The following is an 18,870-nucleotide window of genomic DNA, read 5'->3' on the forward strand; positions in this document are numbered from 1 at the left end:
TTGATAGCCGGTCATTGGGATTCTGTGCAGGTGCAAGTACTTTTTAGCAGTTAGTGACTAGACCCCAGTAGATGGGTCAGCAGAGAGAGTAGAAAATGAGAAGTGCTTTAGGAAAAAAAAAAAAAAAAAAAAGATAATTACAACCCTGTTTGTGGTGGGAGAAATGTTTTTTTTTATATTTTTTTTATGATGGCCAGTCTGATTATACTATTTTAAAAAATACAGTTTTATCTGCAGGGCTGGCTATCACAATAACACATCCATCAGCCCTAAACCATCTCCCTCAGAGAAATCTGCCATCGAAAGTGGCCTCTGTGCAAATCCCGAGCCCTAAACCTGCCATCTGTAATGTAATGCGATGTCTGGCTGGCCTAATCCGGCCCCTGGCTCTCTGTTTACTTATCCCGCCTAGCCAGTGGCAGAGATCTGATGTGACTGGAGGGGGACGAGTCATAAAAGACGGGTTAGTGAAATTCCTTGAGCTAGAGCTGTTCTGTGCTCTGATACGTGAACTGCAGGAAAGTCGGCATCACAATGTAGATCTTCCATAAAACTGAGTTAAGTCAAATCAGCAAAGGAACTTGACACAAAATGGAGGCCAAAATGAAAACAGACACTGTCCGTGGTGCTGATTAGAGCTTGATTATAGAGTTATGATGCTCAGTCAGAAGCTGGTCCTGATCTCTGCTAGCTTTGAGCAAGAGGCTGATGGGGTTGGGGGATCTTCAGCGTTTTGGATAATTGCTGCTCTGGGGGTTACTCCGTTCAGCCGGCACTGTGGCAGGAACCCCACTGTGTGTGGACGTCACTGCAGAAGATTAAAGAATAATAAAAATAGAGGCAAGCAGAAGCATTTGAACTGAGAGTTTTAGGGAAATACTTCCTCTTTAGAACTTAAGAGTCTCGATGTGTAAGACATAGGCATCAGCATTGAGTATACTCAGGCTTGATTATAATGCCATCAAGGATTAAAGGTGGAAATTCTGGGGGGTGGGAGCCTTCAGCAAATTCATAACCGATCGTACGGAGTGTCATTTCATAGTCAATTATCTGATAAAATAATGGCTTTCGAGTTGCACTGTCGAGGGTTCACCAGAGCCATTTTAGCGCTGAGGTCACAAGCTTATCACCTTTTTATTTTCTAATCAGCGGATGGCATAGAGAGCATGCAGAGCTCTCGAGTGGGTCACTTTTCAAAGTGTGCACTCTGCGTCTTCCTTTGACAGCTTTCAGGAAAGTGCCAAATTACGTAGTTCACACCAGATCACATCTGCTACATTGCTTGTGTTGTGTGGAAGGGGCGGGGGAGCGGGAAGAATGATCTGCTTAGCTAATGTTGTTTTCTTTCTTTTTCCCCTGGTGGCTCAGCAGTAGCTGAGGCAGCTCTTACGGCATGTCGTAGATCACCTGTGTCACTTCTCCGGAGCAGTCAGGCCAAACAGGAACAAGAAAGAAAACAATTTTTTACTTGTCAAATGAAAAGCAAGCGCCACTTCCTCATGTACATTCATTTTACTTTCAATCCTATGGGTTTTGTATTCGTTTATTTATTTATTTTGGACACACTTCAATACAGAGTGTAGCATTATCTCCTCGAATGGGTGCACCAATTCAACCAACGTAGATACGGAAAGAACGTGCTTAGGATCGAACCAGGAACCTCGTCCTGTCATTGGTGTGTGTTCCTGATTGTTTTAACCAGCACGATTTTTTTTGTTCCCTGTACTTCCTGGCCTTTGTTTCTCATCTGAATTCCTGGTTCTGACCCACACCCATGTTTACATGTTACAGTATCTTAGAAATGTCTTCACTTATTGTAATATGGACTATACACACTTTGCAAATGACCATATTTGGATTCTTAAGCATTATACATGTTCCATACCAAGCACAGATCATCCTAAATAATAAATGTGGTACTGTTGCTAATCCCAGGGCTCTTCTTCACAATCTCCTCAAACCGAACATCCTTTCAACACACTTAATACTAGGAATAAGGAAAGGACGGGTTTCCTTCGTTTGCCGGAGTTTGACCTCGCCACTCTCACTACTGGGTTGTTTATTACGGATCTAAACCTACATCCGGATTTCTGTAAGGCTGCTTTGTGACAACGTCCTTTTGTTAAAATCTCTATACAAACAAAATTGAATTAAATTGAATCCAATATCCTACCAAGCATCCTAATAACAATCATTGGATGTTTAATGGTATGTATCCTGCACCTCTTTACTCCTGCATGATTCAGTGTTTTCTCCACTCAGACCCAGCTTATGAACCATTAAATCATTACTTAATGAGCTCGTTAAGGTTTGTAGAATTCCTGGAAATCGACATGGACAGAGCATGGATTCAGTCTTCTAGTCATCCGTTCTTGATGAACCGATCAGATCCAGATCAGTTCATCTGCATACGGATATGAAGTCCGAAGCAGTGGTTCTATCGGGTTTTTTTTTTTTTTTTTTTTTTTACTCCGCACTGTAGCGGATCAAGGTGGTGGAGGCTTGCGGTCGGTAAGGAGCCCGTGCAGAGCAGTTGAACAGGTCGCCGCGTGTGTCTAAGTGCTATCGATTCATCGACGTTTTCACGCCACCTGCTGCTAACAATGCTGGGTTTCAATCCATTCGCACGGTTTTGTTTCTTTTTTTAACCAAGGCTGGAATCTGTACAGAGTCCAGAGGTGGGGATATACAGTTTAGCTGCAGCAGTTATGATTTTTTAACCCCGTACTACGGAGCTATGGAAGTCAAAACACCCCAAAACTACGCTTTTTTCCCCCCCCTTTTTTTTTCTTTTTTCTTCCAGTTATGAATAAAATTGCTCATTCACTGAAGGGGAAAGGACTTGGCATGTGAAAGACATGTATTTGCTTTTAGGAGTTGTTTCTTTTGCGTTACTCCGATTTTATCTGGGTGAACACTGATTCATGACCGTACGAGCCTCGGTATTGTGAGCCGTGGTTAAAAAAAAAGACGAAAAACAAAACAAATGGAGGAATTGCAAATGATTAAGTCACGCTCACACCGGACCTTTTGCTGACCGTTTTCTAACTGTTGCTTGTTGAACATCGATAAAAAAAACAAACAAAAAAAAAACAATTCTAGTCTCTAAAATTCTCTTTTTTCTCAGCAATGTTAGCATGTCAGGGAGCTAGTATTTCAGGGAAGGGCAGACCGGGATGTTTTATCAGTGACTTCTCTTATGTTATCAAATCAGTGCTAGCTATTTCTGCTTACGTACCAGGAAATAATATTGTGTTATTGTGTTAATATTGTGTGTGAGATCAGGGCCCAGAACAGCCAGATAGAAAGGATCCTAATAGAAAGGATTCCCACAGAGGCACGGAGTTCCCCAATAAGAAAGGGTTCCGTGGACAAAACCTAGGAACCGTTACCTGACCCGAAAATGTCATTTAGAATACCCTTTTACAATCTTCACCCCTGTGAATATTATAATTGCGACAAATGAATCTATGTAAATAAATGAGCAGGTTTTTTTTTTTCCTCTTCATTTCTTTTTCTCTTTCTGTTTGTGCTTAATTAATTCTCTTCAATTGAACCATACAAACATGTTTTAGTTCCATACTGCACAATCTATCACGATTAGCCTGTTGTCCCGATCGTAATTTAGTCTGCTCGCCGTGGCGAGCATGCGTGCGCTCATACGGTTTACCAATACCTAATAATAAATAAAGAATAAAGAATAAACTCACACTCCTACACGTACATAGACACACCATGCCAGTGTTTCAGCCTCTGCGTGTCCTTTTTTAAACAGTATCACACCGCCCGCATGTTGAGTGGACGACATTACACAAAATGTAATTACACACCGCCGCACAGCCACTTTTCTGTTTTCAGTCAGCTGTAATGCATAACTGAAAAGAGGCTGATGCAGAAAATTGTTAATGTGTTTGTGTGTGTGTGTGTGTGTGTGTGTGTGTGTGGCGGCAACATGTTTGTTCAATGATATTCTGTGTTTTGCCATCAAAGCCTGTTACCTTGGCAGTCACACGTCGGTGCGTTTTCTAGATCGTTCGCACAGGTGTCATGCAATGGTGGACTTCCTGTAAAATGCTCAAACACTAAAATAGCATTTAAAGTAAATACTTTATTTTTCCTGAGAAGGTGTAGAGGTTGTAAAACCATTTAATTGAACTTGAGACTGAGGGGCACGGTGTGTTAATGGTTAACGTGCTTGCCTCACACCTCTAGGGTTGGGGGCTCGAATCCCAGTTACGCCCTGTGTGTACGGAGCATGCGTGCTCTCCAGATGCCTCTGGGGTTTCCTCACCCACTCCAAAGACATGCGTTTTAGGCTGATTGGCATTTCTAAATTGTCCGTAGTGTGTGTGAGTGCGTGCGATTGTGCCCTGCGATGGGTTGGAACCCCGTCCAGGGTGTCCCCAGATTTGTGCCGCGAGTTCCCTAAGATAGGCTCCAGGCTCGCCGTGACCCGGTGTAAGATAATCGGTATGGAAAATGGATGGATTGTTAGATAGATGGATGAACTTGAGATGTTTTACGTTTTACTACCTCCTATATGTGAAGCACCTCCACAAGTCCCTGTGAATGAGCCGTCACTATAGAAACGATAACGTATTAGAACGAGCGGCTGTTATAGAAAAATGAATCGACACCTCCTGACCGATCAGAATCGAGAATTCAGTCGCTCTGTGATCATATTAAAGTTTTGCAGACAACAACGTTTGCTCATTTTCAGCTTTCGGATCAATCCCATGTAGTAATCCAAGTGTTTTTCGGTCTGTTTCACTCCACAGACCCCCAAAATTTCAGATACTCAGGGCCGCGATCCGAAACTGGCGAGATGTGTGTTTCAGCCATCGATTCCTATTAGCCTATCGATTTTCTGTCGTGTGCTCTTTTTTCCTCTAACTACAGAACAGACGGAAACCACGCTTCGCAAAACGAAGTATCGTGAAACTTTGTTTGAACAAATAAAGCTTCTGTGACGCGCTTCACCTGGGAGGAAAACCGCAAAAGGCCGCCGCACTTGTCGGAATCGATCGGGTCGTTTAAAACCGAAGCTCGAAGCTGATATTTAGGGAAATGTTTTCAAACGTACTTCCCAACCGAATCTATCAGAAAGCCGAGAGTCTCCCTTCGCTGCAGGTGGGAGGAAACGTCTGGAATCGATCACTTTCGGATTGAAGCTTCTCCAGACAAAGCCGCTCTTTTTTTCTCCCCTACTTAAACGCATCTCGTTTTACATAGCCTGCCTCTCTGGAATCAAATTAAATACGGAGAAAAAAAATAACGGAGGAGGCGAGGGAAGAAGAGTGCCGTAAGGTGGCATATACAAAGGCCTGGCTTCGGTCCAGCTCTCACGGCTCTCGCAGCTCTCACATCTGATTAGCGCTCGCCTTTAAAAGTCAGGTTCACACAAGGCTACTAATATTCCTGATTAAAGCTAGACAGAGGGGGCTGTCACTAAGCCAAAGCCAACGTTTCGGGCATGTTCATTACAGAGAAATATAACCATGCACAGATTTGGGATCTTAATCTCCTTTCTAATAGCACAAAAAAAACAAAAAACGGGAAGAAAAAAAAAAAACAACATTAGCCAAGAATACAACAGATTCTTGACTTGACCAGGAGAGATTTGTGGATAGTGTAGCATGTTTTTCTCACCCTTGCTTTAGGAACATTTTAGGACTGGGGAGAAAAACAGTACCAACTTGTTGAGCCCTGAAGCAACATGAACAGTACACACAAACAAATTCCTGTAGAAAGTCTGCAAGAATCGTGTACCGCCTGGCGTTCCAACAAAGTCGATTCCGAACATGGATCCCTGAGGTACTCATTTTGTGGTGGATTAGCGCCTGGAAGGTTTTAAGCCGCTGGCAACATCATTTTAAATATTAAGAAAAACAATACAAAAGATTACGGTTATGAAATAAGCATTTAACAAATATCCCTAACTACTATTTGTTCATCAGTAAAAGTGACAAAAATATCCTGTTTTCCGGCGTGCCAGGTCGAACAATGATTGACAGCAGCATCTGTTGAAAGCAATGTAAACAACTCGGTAAGTGCTATTGCTAGAACAGCGTGTAGGACTGATAATGGAGCTTCCACGGTGCTTTTGTTTTTGCATGTGAGTCATGAACGTTGCGTGGTGGGTTAGTCTATTTCGTGTGCATTCCACTGCTGATTCTCGCTTTGAGCTGGTCTAAAAAGCTACACTGATCGGCAGAAGCAAGGGGATGCCTCCGCTGTTAAAAAAAAAAGAGCCTCGACGTTCCTTACGATCGTATGAGTAACATCTCTGCATGATAAAAAGGACAGACGGCGTTTCAGACGTTTGACCTTGCTGTGACCTTGAACTTGTTTGCCGACGTAGGCAGAAAAACAGATTTAATTAAAAGATTTCCTACACGTTTTTACTCTACTACATATAGATCATGATCATCTCAACCATAAGGCCGCCATTTTGTTCATTCGTATTCCTTCAACTTTACCGGAGTTTGAACTGGATGCCATTCTCTCTACAACTTAAAGTGCACCTGTTATGGTTTTTCAGATACTCCCTTTCACATAGTGTGTAAAAGCTCTAGAGCTGTTTGTGAATGTAAAAAGTCTGCAAAGTTTCAAAAATCAAAGCGCACGACAAGCGGAGTTATCGACTCCCAAAAGAAGGAACCGATTCTGAACGTCTGAAACGACTCGTCAGTGATTCCAGACTTTACTTCCTGTACAAACCTACGTAGGTTTGTAACAAAAGACCCCGCCTCTCGTCTTCATCACCTGCTCGCTGACAGCGGTAGACCGATCACGACAGACCGGGATGTCTGACCAATCAGAGCAGAGTATGCTCTCTGAAAGGAGGAGTTTAGAACGAATCCTTTAGAACGAATCATTTAACGAGTTGTTTGTGACACTGGGGGAAAAAAAAAAAGGTAACGCTGCAGTTTAAATTATGAGCATGTCGAAGTGTTTTTTGACCTCGGATGCGTGTAAATCTATCGTATGAGACCTTTAAAACAAAACTAGGCACGTTTCAAATCCATAATAGGCGCGCTTTAAGAAGACAAAAAAAAAGCAGCTTGTCAGGTTGCCAAGAAACTGAAAACTCCTCAGGAAACGTCAAGATACCGCTTTAACCCTGACTGTTACAGAGACTCCTTCCACAAATGTTATGGATAAGTAAACATCTCCTTACGGAAAACTTCACCAGATCAACAATTACACATTAAATTATTAATAATATTAAATATGGAGCGTCTTCCGTACAAGTTCCTATGAATGAGTTGTTACTATAGAAACAATAACGTATTAGAGCGAGCACGTTAATACGTACCGTATACCGCAACTGTGCCATGGTATAAATAAAAATAAACAAATGATGTTATTATTATTATTATTATTATTATTATTATTATTATTATTATCATTATTATTAAATCTCCAGTACCCCCGTCCGTCATTTTCCTGAGCAGTCCGTTTTTTTTTTTTTCTTTCCTTCCTGCTGTTTTCACATTTGCTGCCGCTCATCCGAGTTTGCCCTCGGACATGTGTTTTACTCCAGCGGATATGTGTCTGGTTGCTTCACTGTCACACAAACCCATTGTGCAACATCTGTGTCATTTTCCCCGCATGAGCCAGCGCCACTTTACATTTCCCTCACAGTCCACTGCCCACACACACACACACACACACACACACTCACACAGTCTAATAAGCACTCTCAGATAGTTATATAAGTACTCGTGGTGGCAGCGACTGAAATATCTCCTAAATTGTAAGAACATTTTTGTTTGTCCTGAAATCTTCTCCATTACAGATGATGGAAGGCTAAAAAAAAAAAAAATAATAATAATAAAAAGTTTCAATATTGTCCATGTCTGACATGTACTTTTAAATGAAACACAATCGGTGGGGAAAATAATCAACATCAGGAAGCATCAGGGTGTCATAATGAAACCGAGTTAATGTTATCATACTGAAGTTGATTATATTCCTTTAAGAGCAAAAGAAATTCCTATTATCACTCAAGTTATAGCAGCTATAACTAGTCTTTTTCTTTAATCTGTAACGTTTCTATAGCAACGTCTCCGTTCATAGGGACGCCTCCACGCAATCGAATTTTCAATCTAATAATAAACAGATTCAAAAATGTGAATAATCATCGCTATGGTGAAGTGGTTCCTGTAAGACGGTGTTTATTTTTGCATTAACGGAAGGAGTCTCCAGTGTCGGTCGGAGGTCACTTCCTGATCCTCGTCCTGTTTCTGTCCAATGCGACGGACGAGCACGAGACATGTTGAACTGCAGTGTGGCAGTCTGGGTAACGAAGCAGGAGACAGCGAGTGAAGCCACAACACACACACACACACACACACACACACACACACTGAACCAGCCTGGCAGAGCAAAGTGTGCAATGAGAAATGACATGATCGCGACAGTCTGTTCCTCTTTTACTGTCACATTCACGTGTGGAACACAGACTGAGCCACGACACCTGTTCGCCAAAAACACTGCTTGGAAATACACACAATTATCCGCATGCGCACAAATATACAGTGTCCAACACACCCACACACACACACACACACACACACACATCATGTTAAGTGTTTTAACATGGCTGCTGTGTGAGAATGAAAAGAACAATGAAGCAAATTAAGCTGCTTCAGTGTGTGTAGTGTGTCAGAGTGAGACTAACCGCTAACTCTATTATGGCTGACTTCCTAGCGCTGATATACGGTAGCGCTGTGGCTCTCGCATGATAACACAGGGGTGAGCAAATGAGCACCTGGAGCCAGATGTGAAAAGAAACACAACTTTCTCTCTCCCACACACACGCATTCACCTGCTTGCAGTATACTGGTTTTGTTTCTAAAAACTGCAAATAATTCCTAATATGTGTGTGTTTGTGTGTGTGTGTGTGTGTGTGTGTGTGAGTGGCTACTACAGAAACTCACAATCCTCTCATTTTATTTCTGAAAAGTTCTCGGGTTAACATTACTGTTATCCAATCAGCAGAACACAGCAGCTGTGAAACAAGCTAGTTTCTCTTCTCTCTTGTTATTGCACCTATAAAGAGTCGCTCCCTCACCAGCCTCTCTTTATTCCCGCTCTTAAAGTTAATAAGACCAAAAAAAAAACACCGCGAAGAAAACGCGACGCGCGAACCGTCCCGTTCCGAAGACGTCCGGAAACTGAAAATTCAACAGCTTTGACGACGTCTGTTACAAAGTGCTGAGACTAGAGACTCCGTAAACGCTCTAAAAAAAAAAAAGAAAAAGAAAAACTTTTCATCAATTGGCTTATTATTAGCCTCCGATTATGTAGATCGTCCATCATACAAAGGCCCCCTGTGAATGAGGCGTTACTATAGAAACGATAACGTATTAGAACGACGGTGTTCATACTGTATTAACCTGTAATCGGCACCCGGATTTAACGCAGCTTTCCTCACTTCAGTCTACAAGACACGTCAGTCGGCCAGTTGCAAATTAAACCCCAATCGAAGCCTCGGCACTTTGGGAGTCGGTGATTTAGACGTCTGAATGTTTATAGACCTGTGACATTTTGAGTCCACTCAGGAAAACATAAATGTATGTTGTTAGCTCACAGTAATCAGCTTGAAACTTTGCCTGCTCACCAGGAGATCTATTGACCTGCCAGATTAGCATTCCAGCACTGAGTGCGCACACACACACACACACACACACACACGATTGACATCATTATTAATGCAGCTAATTAACGCTATGCTAGACCTGAAACTAACCCCAACCTTAACCTCAGGAACTTTATATATAAAGTCTTTTGAAAAAATGTTCAAAGCAGTTTCCTCTCGAGGACCGGCGAAACGTCCCCACAAGGTCAAAGCATATTCCTGTGAATATGACATTAAAACATTTCCACACACACACACACACACACCCTTTCTCATTCTGCTGCTGTCTCTCACACCTTCAAACCCTGAGTCGAAGGGACCTTTATAAAATCCCGTCATTAATTTTAAATGAGCCATATTTTCTTTCCTTGTTTTATTATTCAGTTTGCAACTTCAACAAATCGCTTTTTTTTTTTTTTTTTTTTTTTTTTTTTTTTTTAGAAGTTTGAGTTTGGGAAATTCTGATATGAGATCTAGATATCCGATTTCTTTTTGTTTTATTTTATTTTCCGCTCCAAATTACTGCAACACTTTACATTACGTTCAAATGATCACACACGTGAGGAGCTATTTCAGTGCAAGTGCAAGCTTAAGCGTCTGTGTGTGTGTGTGGGTGTGTGTATAGTAAATCTTTAGATCAAGAATACTTTTTAATTCCATACTCCAAACTTTCAGAAAGAAAAGAACAACACACTAAGGATATCTGGCCTCGTTTATGAATCTTTTAATGGAGTCGTGTGTAAATGTTTTCCTCCAGCTCGATTTACAAAAGTTTCAGTTGCGCTGATTTTCCTCATACTCACACGTACTCATGTCGATGAACGCCGACCAGCCATAAAACACCAAGCGTGTTCACTGTCCGTGTAGGCACGCCCACAAAACTCCATAAAAGGCGAAGCTCACGGAGCGGAAAATGACAAAACGGCGACTAATACGGAGGGCTCAAAACCTTACTTAAATTCGTAGGAATCTATAGGCAGTGATACGATTTGAAGCCGAGCAATTGAAGTTCACGTCAGTTGGATTTTACACTCGGTGGAAATTTACACTCCCTCACGAGCGAAACGTAGGATACGAATAAAGTAGATTTTCTCCTGATTCACTCCTACGGACGCGTCACAACCGTGCCTACTGATATTGACACGCTGCGGGCTCGCGGCTGCGGCGAATCGCGTGCGGAATCTTGCCTGCGGAAATATCGTGTTTATCGGTCCCTGTTAATGTTAATGCGTCGAATACTTATTTCCCCCGCTGTAACAGATATATAAGCAAAAAATTCCTATTGAGTAATTGATGCTTTTGACACAATATGGCCAAATGTTTTGTTTAGAGGCCACTCTCACATTATAGCACGTTGATTAGCTAACCGGGTTACAATGAATTGTACATTCACGTCACATCGCAACCCGTACCGTAGTAACCCTTAAAACTCGGAAGTGGAATTTGACATGGTGATATACTGCACAAAGTGCGGTAATAGTAAACATAAGCACTCATGGAATGCTGTTCGACCAATCAAACTAGTGGACCAGAACTAACTGTTATATAAATAAATCTGAATGACAATTATTATGAAAATGACCTAGTCTGACTTCCATTTCTATCCACAATGCTTTCCTTATCCTTATTCTCCATCTGCCGCCTTCTAAATAAGACCGACTTTATCCCGGGAACATCATCTCTACCCAAAAAATCCGCCTTTTGGTTCAAATCAGTCCAAAACGTGCAGCTCGGCAACATCATCTACCTCATCGTTCATCTTGTTATATCTCCAGACTCGCCTCTGTGTCCATTGTTCTCATCTTTATCGCTTGTTTCTCGCCCCCCTTTCTAAAAACCCTTTCATCCATCACGCAATCGAAGCTCTTTCCACACCGGAGTTGGGTTTAATCGGCTCCGGTTTCTGTCGTGTTCGCATTGTGTTGTGCTCGTTTTTTCCATCTCTGATAATTGGCCCCTTATATAACCGCAGTACTGCAGGGGACGAGCGTTCAATTAGTCTGTTAGTCAAGGGGTGTGTGAGCGTATATGAGTGTGTCGGTGTGTGAGAGGGGACATGTATGAGAGTGTATGGATTTCGGAGTGTAGGACAGGAAAACCATAAGATGGGTTTGAGAGAAACACATCCACACACACACACACACACACACACACACACACACACACACACACACAAATTCCACAGCAATGGCATGAGATTTTCTTTCTCTGGGTGTAAAAAGCTACTTGCTCACATCTGTCAGGAAGAGGAATAAACCATTACCTTTTTGTTGAGCTGGCTGAATCCACAAGAGATTTATTTATTTATTTATTTATTTATTTTGTATAGCAAGAATGAAACACTGTGTTGTGCCGTTATAGGGAAATAATCAACCACAAGCAGAGCTACTTTTACTACACCAAAGTGGATTGCTTTCCAACACATCATGTCCTGGCGAGTTTTATTCCTCGTATATCACAGCGATCTGTCATCAAGTACAATATTTTATTAATTAAAAAAAAAAAAAAAAAAAAAATCATACTTTTTTTTTTTTATCCCTTTATTGGTACTTGTTTTTTTGTTGTAGAACATCTGCAAAAGGAGTCTGAGCAGTTAGTATAGAAACGATAACGTATTCAAATGAATGCATTACTATTAATGCCGTTATGCTCTTCTAGGAAATGTAAGACCTGAATTCTGATGTATTTGTTTGAAAAATAAAACCTAGAACAATGAATCAATTCGAAATCCGTTGGAACTGAACATGAGGGTTAGATAGAAATAATGTTGTTTGGTTCCGTTGTGGAAAATTTCAGTTGAATCACGTGTAATAATAATAATAATAATAATAATAATAATAATAATAATAATAAGTCTTTATTTTTTTCTTTTTTCTCGTTCTTTGTCCTCAGGTTCCTCACCAGATGAGCGCTCTGACCTTCTATCGCTACGAACAGCCCGTTCTGGACTACTGCCAAGCCCATCAGCCGATGCGCCTCAACGTGAACTATGATTGCCCGCCTCAGGGTCTTGATGATCTGCCACCACGTGACAGGGGCACCATTCAGACCGTGGCTCTGCCAGCTGTTCCACCCTCCAGCTCACCTCCTACCCTGAGAACACCCATACAAGGCCCTGGTGTTTCTTACCCAAGCACGGAGCGCTCCATAAAGTACCCGTCCATCGAGCGGCCTACTAGCACCCTCACCTTTGGACGCTAGCACTCACGGGATGCTAAAGCGAATTCTATAGGATGGTAACGACTCTTTGGGTAGTTAGAGCCTTTGGAAAAGCTAACATTTTCAGAAGGGATTTCACTCCACATACGGATCTAACTTTACGTGGATGGATTCTTCTTCTTGCGAACTTTTTTTTTTTTTTCCTGAAAAAAAGAAGAGAGAAGGATCTATAAAAGACCCAACCAAGGACTCGCAACTCAGATGTTCAATACACGCTCCATGACAGTGAGCTCTATGTACAGGGAGATGGGATTTCATTTGTGTGTTTTTTTTTTTGTTGTTTTTGTTTTTTTTGTCCTTTTTTTTAAATTCTTTTTTTCAACACAAACGCTGCTCTTCTGAGTCTCGTTCGATGGAAAATTGAAACTCAATACAGCACGCGTGGCGCGTTAAATGGCACTTTAGTTGCTGTTCTATGTCCTTTTCGTGCCAAACACGACGGGACGTTGCCTTTGAAAAGCTGATAATGGTGATTCACTCACGCTGTGTCGAGAATGAAACAGAACGTGCAATAAACAAGTTTCGTAGTGGGAGGAAGAAGGGGGGAACAGGTGCGGAGACAAAATATGGCCTACATGTAAGAGAAGGAATGAAACAAGTTAAAGTTTAACAGCCCTCAAAGACATCTCGCTGTTATTTTCAGCTACATTTCCAGACAGCGGTTATACACGGTGTCAGTGATTGATCTTTGAAAGAGATCAGGATGTCCCGTTTGGACGTAATCCTTTCAGAGAACAAGACGCTCTGCAGTATCTGTTGATACTATCAGAAAGTTCCCAGTGCAGATTTCAGTGCAGACCTCCTGAGATGTGCACATGTACCAAAGATTAAGCGTTCTCTGAGATGTACAGTACACACCGCATCAGATCCTCTTGTGGTACCAAACCACCAAATCTGTAAGCTCGGACAAAGATGAAAGGCCTGAAATTGGTGTAATGGATTTACCCTCGGTTATAGCTCAGATGTCAATCGTTGACGTGAACACATTAACACAGAGAGAAATGTGCATTGCGTCTAGCTAGCTAGCTAGCTAGCTAGCTAGCTGTGTGTGTTTCTCCAGACTCTGTTAGCGGGTAGGAGTTATACTCTGTCAAAACTGCCCCAGTTATCTGCTGACCTTCAATACAACAAGACAAAACATAGGGTCAAATAGGGTTAGGACAAAGGTGGCAAATAGACTTGACAGTAGACTTGTGTGATATAGATTTTCTTTTTCCTGCTCACGATTGACCATTTAAAAAATAATAATAATGACGGAGAACAAGAATTCGACCATTTTTAAGTATAAGGAGTGTGCGGTCAGGAACTGCTTGTTGGCAGTGAAAACTCAGCTGAACGGTGGATGGATTTTTAAGTGATTCTGCAGTAATGTGCAGCAAACGGTATAAAAAATATATATAAATAAACAACATAACAGTACATCCGCTGCTTTAAACGTCAGCGTATTTAATCACTTTTTAATTATCATTATCGTTCATATTATCTGTAAAGTGTTAGGTTTTGGTCCAATTTTTATAATTATTATTTTTTTATCATATTTGGGAAGTTTTTTGGCGGCATACGTAAAGTATAGCAAACCGATGTAAGCTAAATCAAACTCATACATGGATCATTTTTATTAACTGACCCACAAAATTCTCCATTTACCTCGCAGTGTCCTGTGAGTCACGTCTGAATATGAACATGTGATGATCTGGGAAGTGGGCGGGGCTTACAGGCAGGGTGAGTTGATATTAGAACGTTAAAAAAAAAAAAAAAAAACCTCCGTAACTGTCAACCGTTTCAGATACAGATACCGGTTGGTACGTTTGGCATTTTTATTGGGAAGTGTAGGAACCAATAAATCGTTATCTCACACAAGTCTATTTCTTTTAGCAGAGTGTAAAAAGGCATGTCCGTCTGTCCAGCGTCCACTGAGAAAAGGAAAGAAAAATGCCTGGTTTTGAATTAAACCAAGGATTACACAGTGTGAGGATCCCATTAGGGCCCATTTGTTTCTATAAAGGCCAAATAAATGGTTGCTTGCTGTGTGTTTGAGCATCAATGGCGGGGTTTGAGTGACATTTTAAGACGTTTTAATAGATTTACATGTTCAGTATTTCAATGCTTTGCTATCAGAGTGTCTCCTGAGTGCTGATTCACTGAATGTTTGCCACTAGATGCCATGTTTCCATCTACAGGAAGTCAATTCCCCATTGGCGCAACGTGGACCAGTGGTGATTTGCATTCATTTTTACTTGTAAATGGACTCCAGATCTAAGGAACACTGGGATTGTTGCCTGTAAACATGGATATTTTTATTTTTTTGTCACCCCGTGTGCCTGTGTGTTTGGACTCAACACAATGAATGTGGATCTTGTACCTCACCATGGGTGGATTTTCTGGATTTTATTTATTTTTTTGTTTTTGTTTTTTTTTTTGTTGTTGTTGTTTTTTTTTTAAAAAAAAAAAAATCCTACTCTCCTGCACCACACCAACTTCATTCTCGAATGTCAAGGTCAGAGGTCAATTCAAAGCCTGTCAGACTTTTATTTGACCTTGACATGCAAACTAATTGGGAAGACGATGCTCCAGCCTCGCTGCGAGAGACATGGCACCCTCGAGGCGATCAGTGACTCTGCACAATGTTTGCAGACGCTAATTAATTAACACACAGGACGTGTTTATCTTGTACATAGAGAGGAAAAAGTATCACATCGTTTGCTTCTTGATACACACACACACACACACACACACACACACACACAGATGGTGAACAGTAGGTTTTGCTCTGCAGAGACTGATCTCAGAACAGCCGTGAGAGAAATCTTCAGTAATATATCCACATTTTAAAGGTCGATATTTTTCTATCTGCTCTCATGACCTTTACATCTCATCGTGCTCATTAGTTTTCATAATCCGTCCTTTTTGCTCGTCGAACGCGTGGAGCTTGACAGTGTAAAGATTTTACGGAACACTCCGGGAAAATAAGGTCTTGTCATTTTAACAACGTTCCACATGGTGTCCACGCTCCCTGGTTTCATTCTGCCGTGGTATTTTCCTCCGACTCTCCCGGTCAACGTCGGTTCAGTCTCCTCTGCTGTGTTTTGCAATTTTGAAAAGTCCTGGCAATACACACCAAAATAAAAAAAAACAAAAACAACAAAAAAAACGAGATAAAAAAAACAAAGAAAAAATATCTACATGTACAATAAGAGTAGCTTGTGTTGTGTTCCAAAGCTTCATGTATGAATAATGAGCTGTTGATTTGATATTATTGTTAATGCTGTGGAAGTTTTACCCACAATGCTCCAGTATCGCCCACCAGGAAGAAAAAAAAGACACGTAAAAATTGCCCTGAACAACCCCTGAGACATCTCAGCAATCACACACAGAGTGTGGTGCATTCCATTGGCCTGATTAGTACTGTTCAACTGGATGTGCATTATGGGAAAGCAAAAGAATGGAAAAAAAAAAAAAAGCTGTGTGGCTGTGTTCCAAAAACAACAAGGTAGAACTTACAGTATTGGCCTGAGACGTGCTGTTCAATAGCTGCTTCTCAAATGGCATACTTAGTGTTGAGTTGAGTCCACACAGGGAAACCCAGAGGGATGTAGTGCACTATAAATACCTGCTTAAGGTATAAATGCAGTTATTATATGCCGTGTAGTCGAAGGGGCGGAGCCATCAGAGTTCGGTGTCGGAATACAACTACACCAGGGATATTCACCTAAATATGACTGAATGACAACAGTTACCTTTAATGCTCAGCCATTAATGATTAATACACGGCTAAAAAAAATAGTACAAGTTGTTGTTTTGTTTTGAACTGGAGCTTCACGTTCTCACCACTTTCGACCGATGAGATGAAACGTTTTTTTGAACTTGACGTGACGAATACGTGAATACTCTTCTGTCAGAATCACAATTCTCTTCTGATTCGGTAATCAGTCCAGAGAGGGTAAATGAAATAAAAACTAAATTAAACTCTGTGAAAAACGCTTTCCTTGCTCAATGAGCTACGTTCAGCTGAACAGTTAGCAGAGGATCTGCTACAGAAGCCTCAGTGGTTCCTGCTTTAAAGAGTCGCCGAACTACGCCTGATTATTTTATTTCATTTATCCATTTATTTATTTATTTATTTTTGCTTGAATACGTTTAGAGAACCGATCCAGTCCATGCTCTGCCTGTTTATGGCCACTTTTTTTTTTTCAGGTATCGTGCCTGCATATTCAGGTATGTAGTACATAGTGCAATGTACGCCATTTGAGACACAGCTAATGACTAGGGATCAGGATTATCGATTTTGTTGGATTTTATTACATTTTGTTCTTCAGCATACTTAAAGTAAGGAGGATAGGAGGACGCAACGTCCGCGGGGGTCGCGCAACGACGAAACCACATTCGCAAGGTTACAAGGACACAGGATATCCATTTGCGTCTTCATAATGTCTGTGGAAGATACTCAAACGCCGTCTCCGCTTGACGTATGCTGAGGCCCTTTGTCTTTATTATCTTTTCAAAATGAGGCTCTTATGGAGACATTATATGGAGACATCTCCACACTCTTTCAGAGATCCAGTCAAGCATGAATCGTATGACTGGCCACATCACATTAACTGTGTGTGTGTGTGTGAGTGTGTGTGTGTGATTTGTTCTGCACCAGGGAAAAGATGCTTTTCAACCCATTTGTCCTTTGATCAACTCATTAGTGAACCAACGATTGAACCTATGAGCTGATAGAACGTGTCATGATGGGTATTGTTTTTCAATCGAGGACAAAGAGGATATGTAGGATAGCTTCTTGTTTAAATAGACGACGTGTCCATTTAACCGAGAATGCACAAACTGGACAGGGACAACCCTTGTATCTCTGAACTCCGTCCATCAAAGCATTGACTATGAGGTTAAAGTGCATAAGGTCAGATTTAATTTGAAGGTATTTACATCTACTAGATGAGGATATTGCATGAGGAGGTTCAATTCCAATCACTGTGCCATCCTGAAAATTTATAAAACATCTGCATCTAATATTGGTCCAACACCACACACACACACACATCTTTTTTTTTTTTATGTCTTTCTTGCTCTTTTGTAAGGACACACCAAGATTTCAGACACTAAAAATAACTTAAATTGACCAAAGTGACACTTTTGGTTTTTGACCAAAAGCACAAAACGTGTTTACATTTTGACTAAAAATGTTACCCTGCGTCATCCGAGGACTTTTTCTTTAAAAGTTACCCTGCCTTAACGCTTCACATCCTGGTTAATGTGCGGCCCACATATCACTGGTTAAAAAATTATTATAATAATATATTATCAGTGCAGTTTTGTGGAATATTGTCCCTATTTAAACGACATAGTCTTTCATTACCTGATACAGTTTTAATTAATGATTCATTTAATAGTTTTTACTTAATACTTTTCCATTTTAAAAAGTACTAAATGATTTATTATATATTAAAAAAAAATTAAATACATTTTTACAGTACAAATTTTTTTTTTTTTTTTTTTTTTTTTTTTTATGGGGGGGGTTCAGCCAAGAATTTTCATTTCATCACATTACAGAAAGCTCAGCTCACATGTGATTATATTTTTGTCTATGATCATGTGTGAAGAAAACAAAATAGAATTGAAGGGACATGAAATTCACCTAAATAACTCATTTCAGAAAATCAGATTCTGAAAACTGAAACTGCATGTAAGAATAAAACCACATACGCTAGTAAGCAACTAGCCACGCTACAGTAGTCCAATTAAAGGCCTCTAATTTGTCGATTCTAACATGTATTCCTTTTTTTCATTCATATCAAGCTGTTTAGACAATACTGAATCACCTAGCCAATGACTTAGCTCGATGTCATACTGTATCATATTCGATTTCTTGCTGCTTTTACTGTGAAAACATGATGCCTTTATTTTATATCATATCATCATATCCTTTTGGACTAAGAAATACAAAGCCTTAATACTGGGTAAAGCATGTAGGAATCCCAGTTCTTCAAAACACACTCTGCTTATTT

At 40.7% G+C, this 18,870-nt stretch overlaps 1 protein-coding gene across 1 annotated transcript in view; it reads left to right on the top strand.

Annotated features, from left to right (window-relative positions):
- Positions 1-18,235, top strand: part of LOC108276555 (leucine-rich repeat transmembrane neuronal protein 4) — a 116,234-nt gene extending 97,999 nt beyond the window's left edge. The window contains exon 3 of the mRNA XM_017488318.3: positions 12,539-18,235. Coding sequence (XP_017343807.1) covers positions 12,539-12,847 — 309 coding nt within the window. The 3' untranslated portion in view covers positions 12,848-18,235. The remainder of the gene's footprint in view (positions 1-12,538) is intronic.
- Positions 18,236-18,870: the final 635 nt, after the last annotated feature.

This window comes from Ictalurus punctatus, chromosome 16 (assembly GCF_001660625.3).
Source record: "Ictalurus punctatus breed USDA103 chromosome 16, Coco_2.0, whole genome shotgun sequence".
In the NCBI taxonomy this organism is placed as follows: domain Eukaryota; kingdom Metazoa; phylum Chordata; class Actinopteri; order Siluriformes; family Ictaluridae; genus Ictalurus; species Ictalurus punctatus.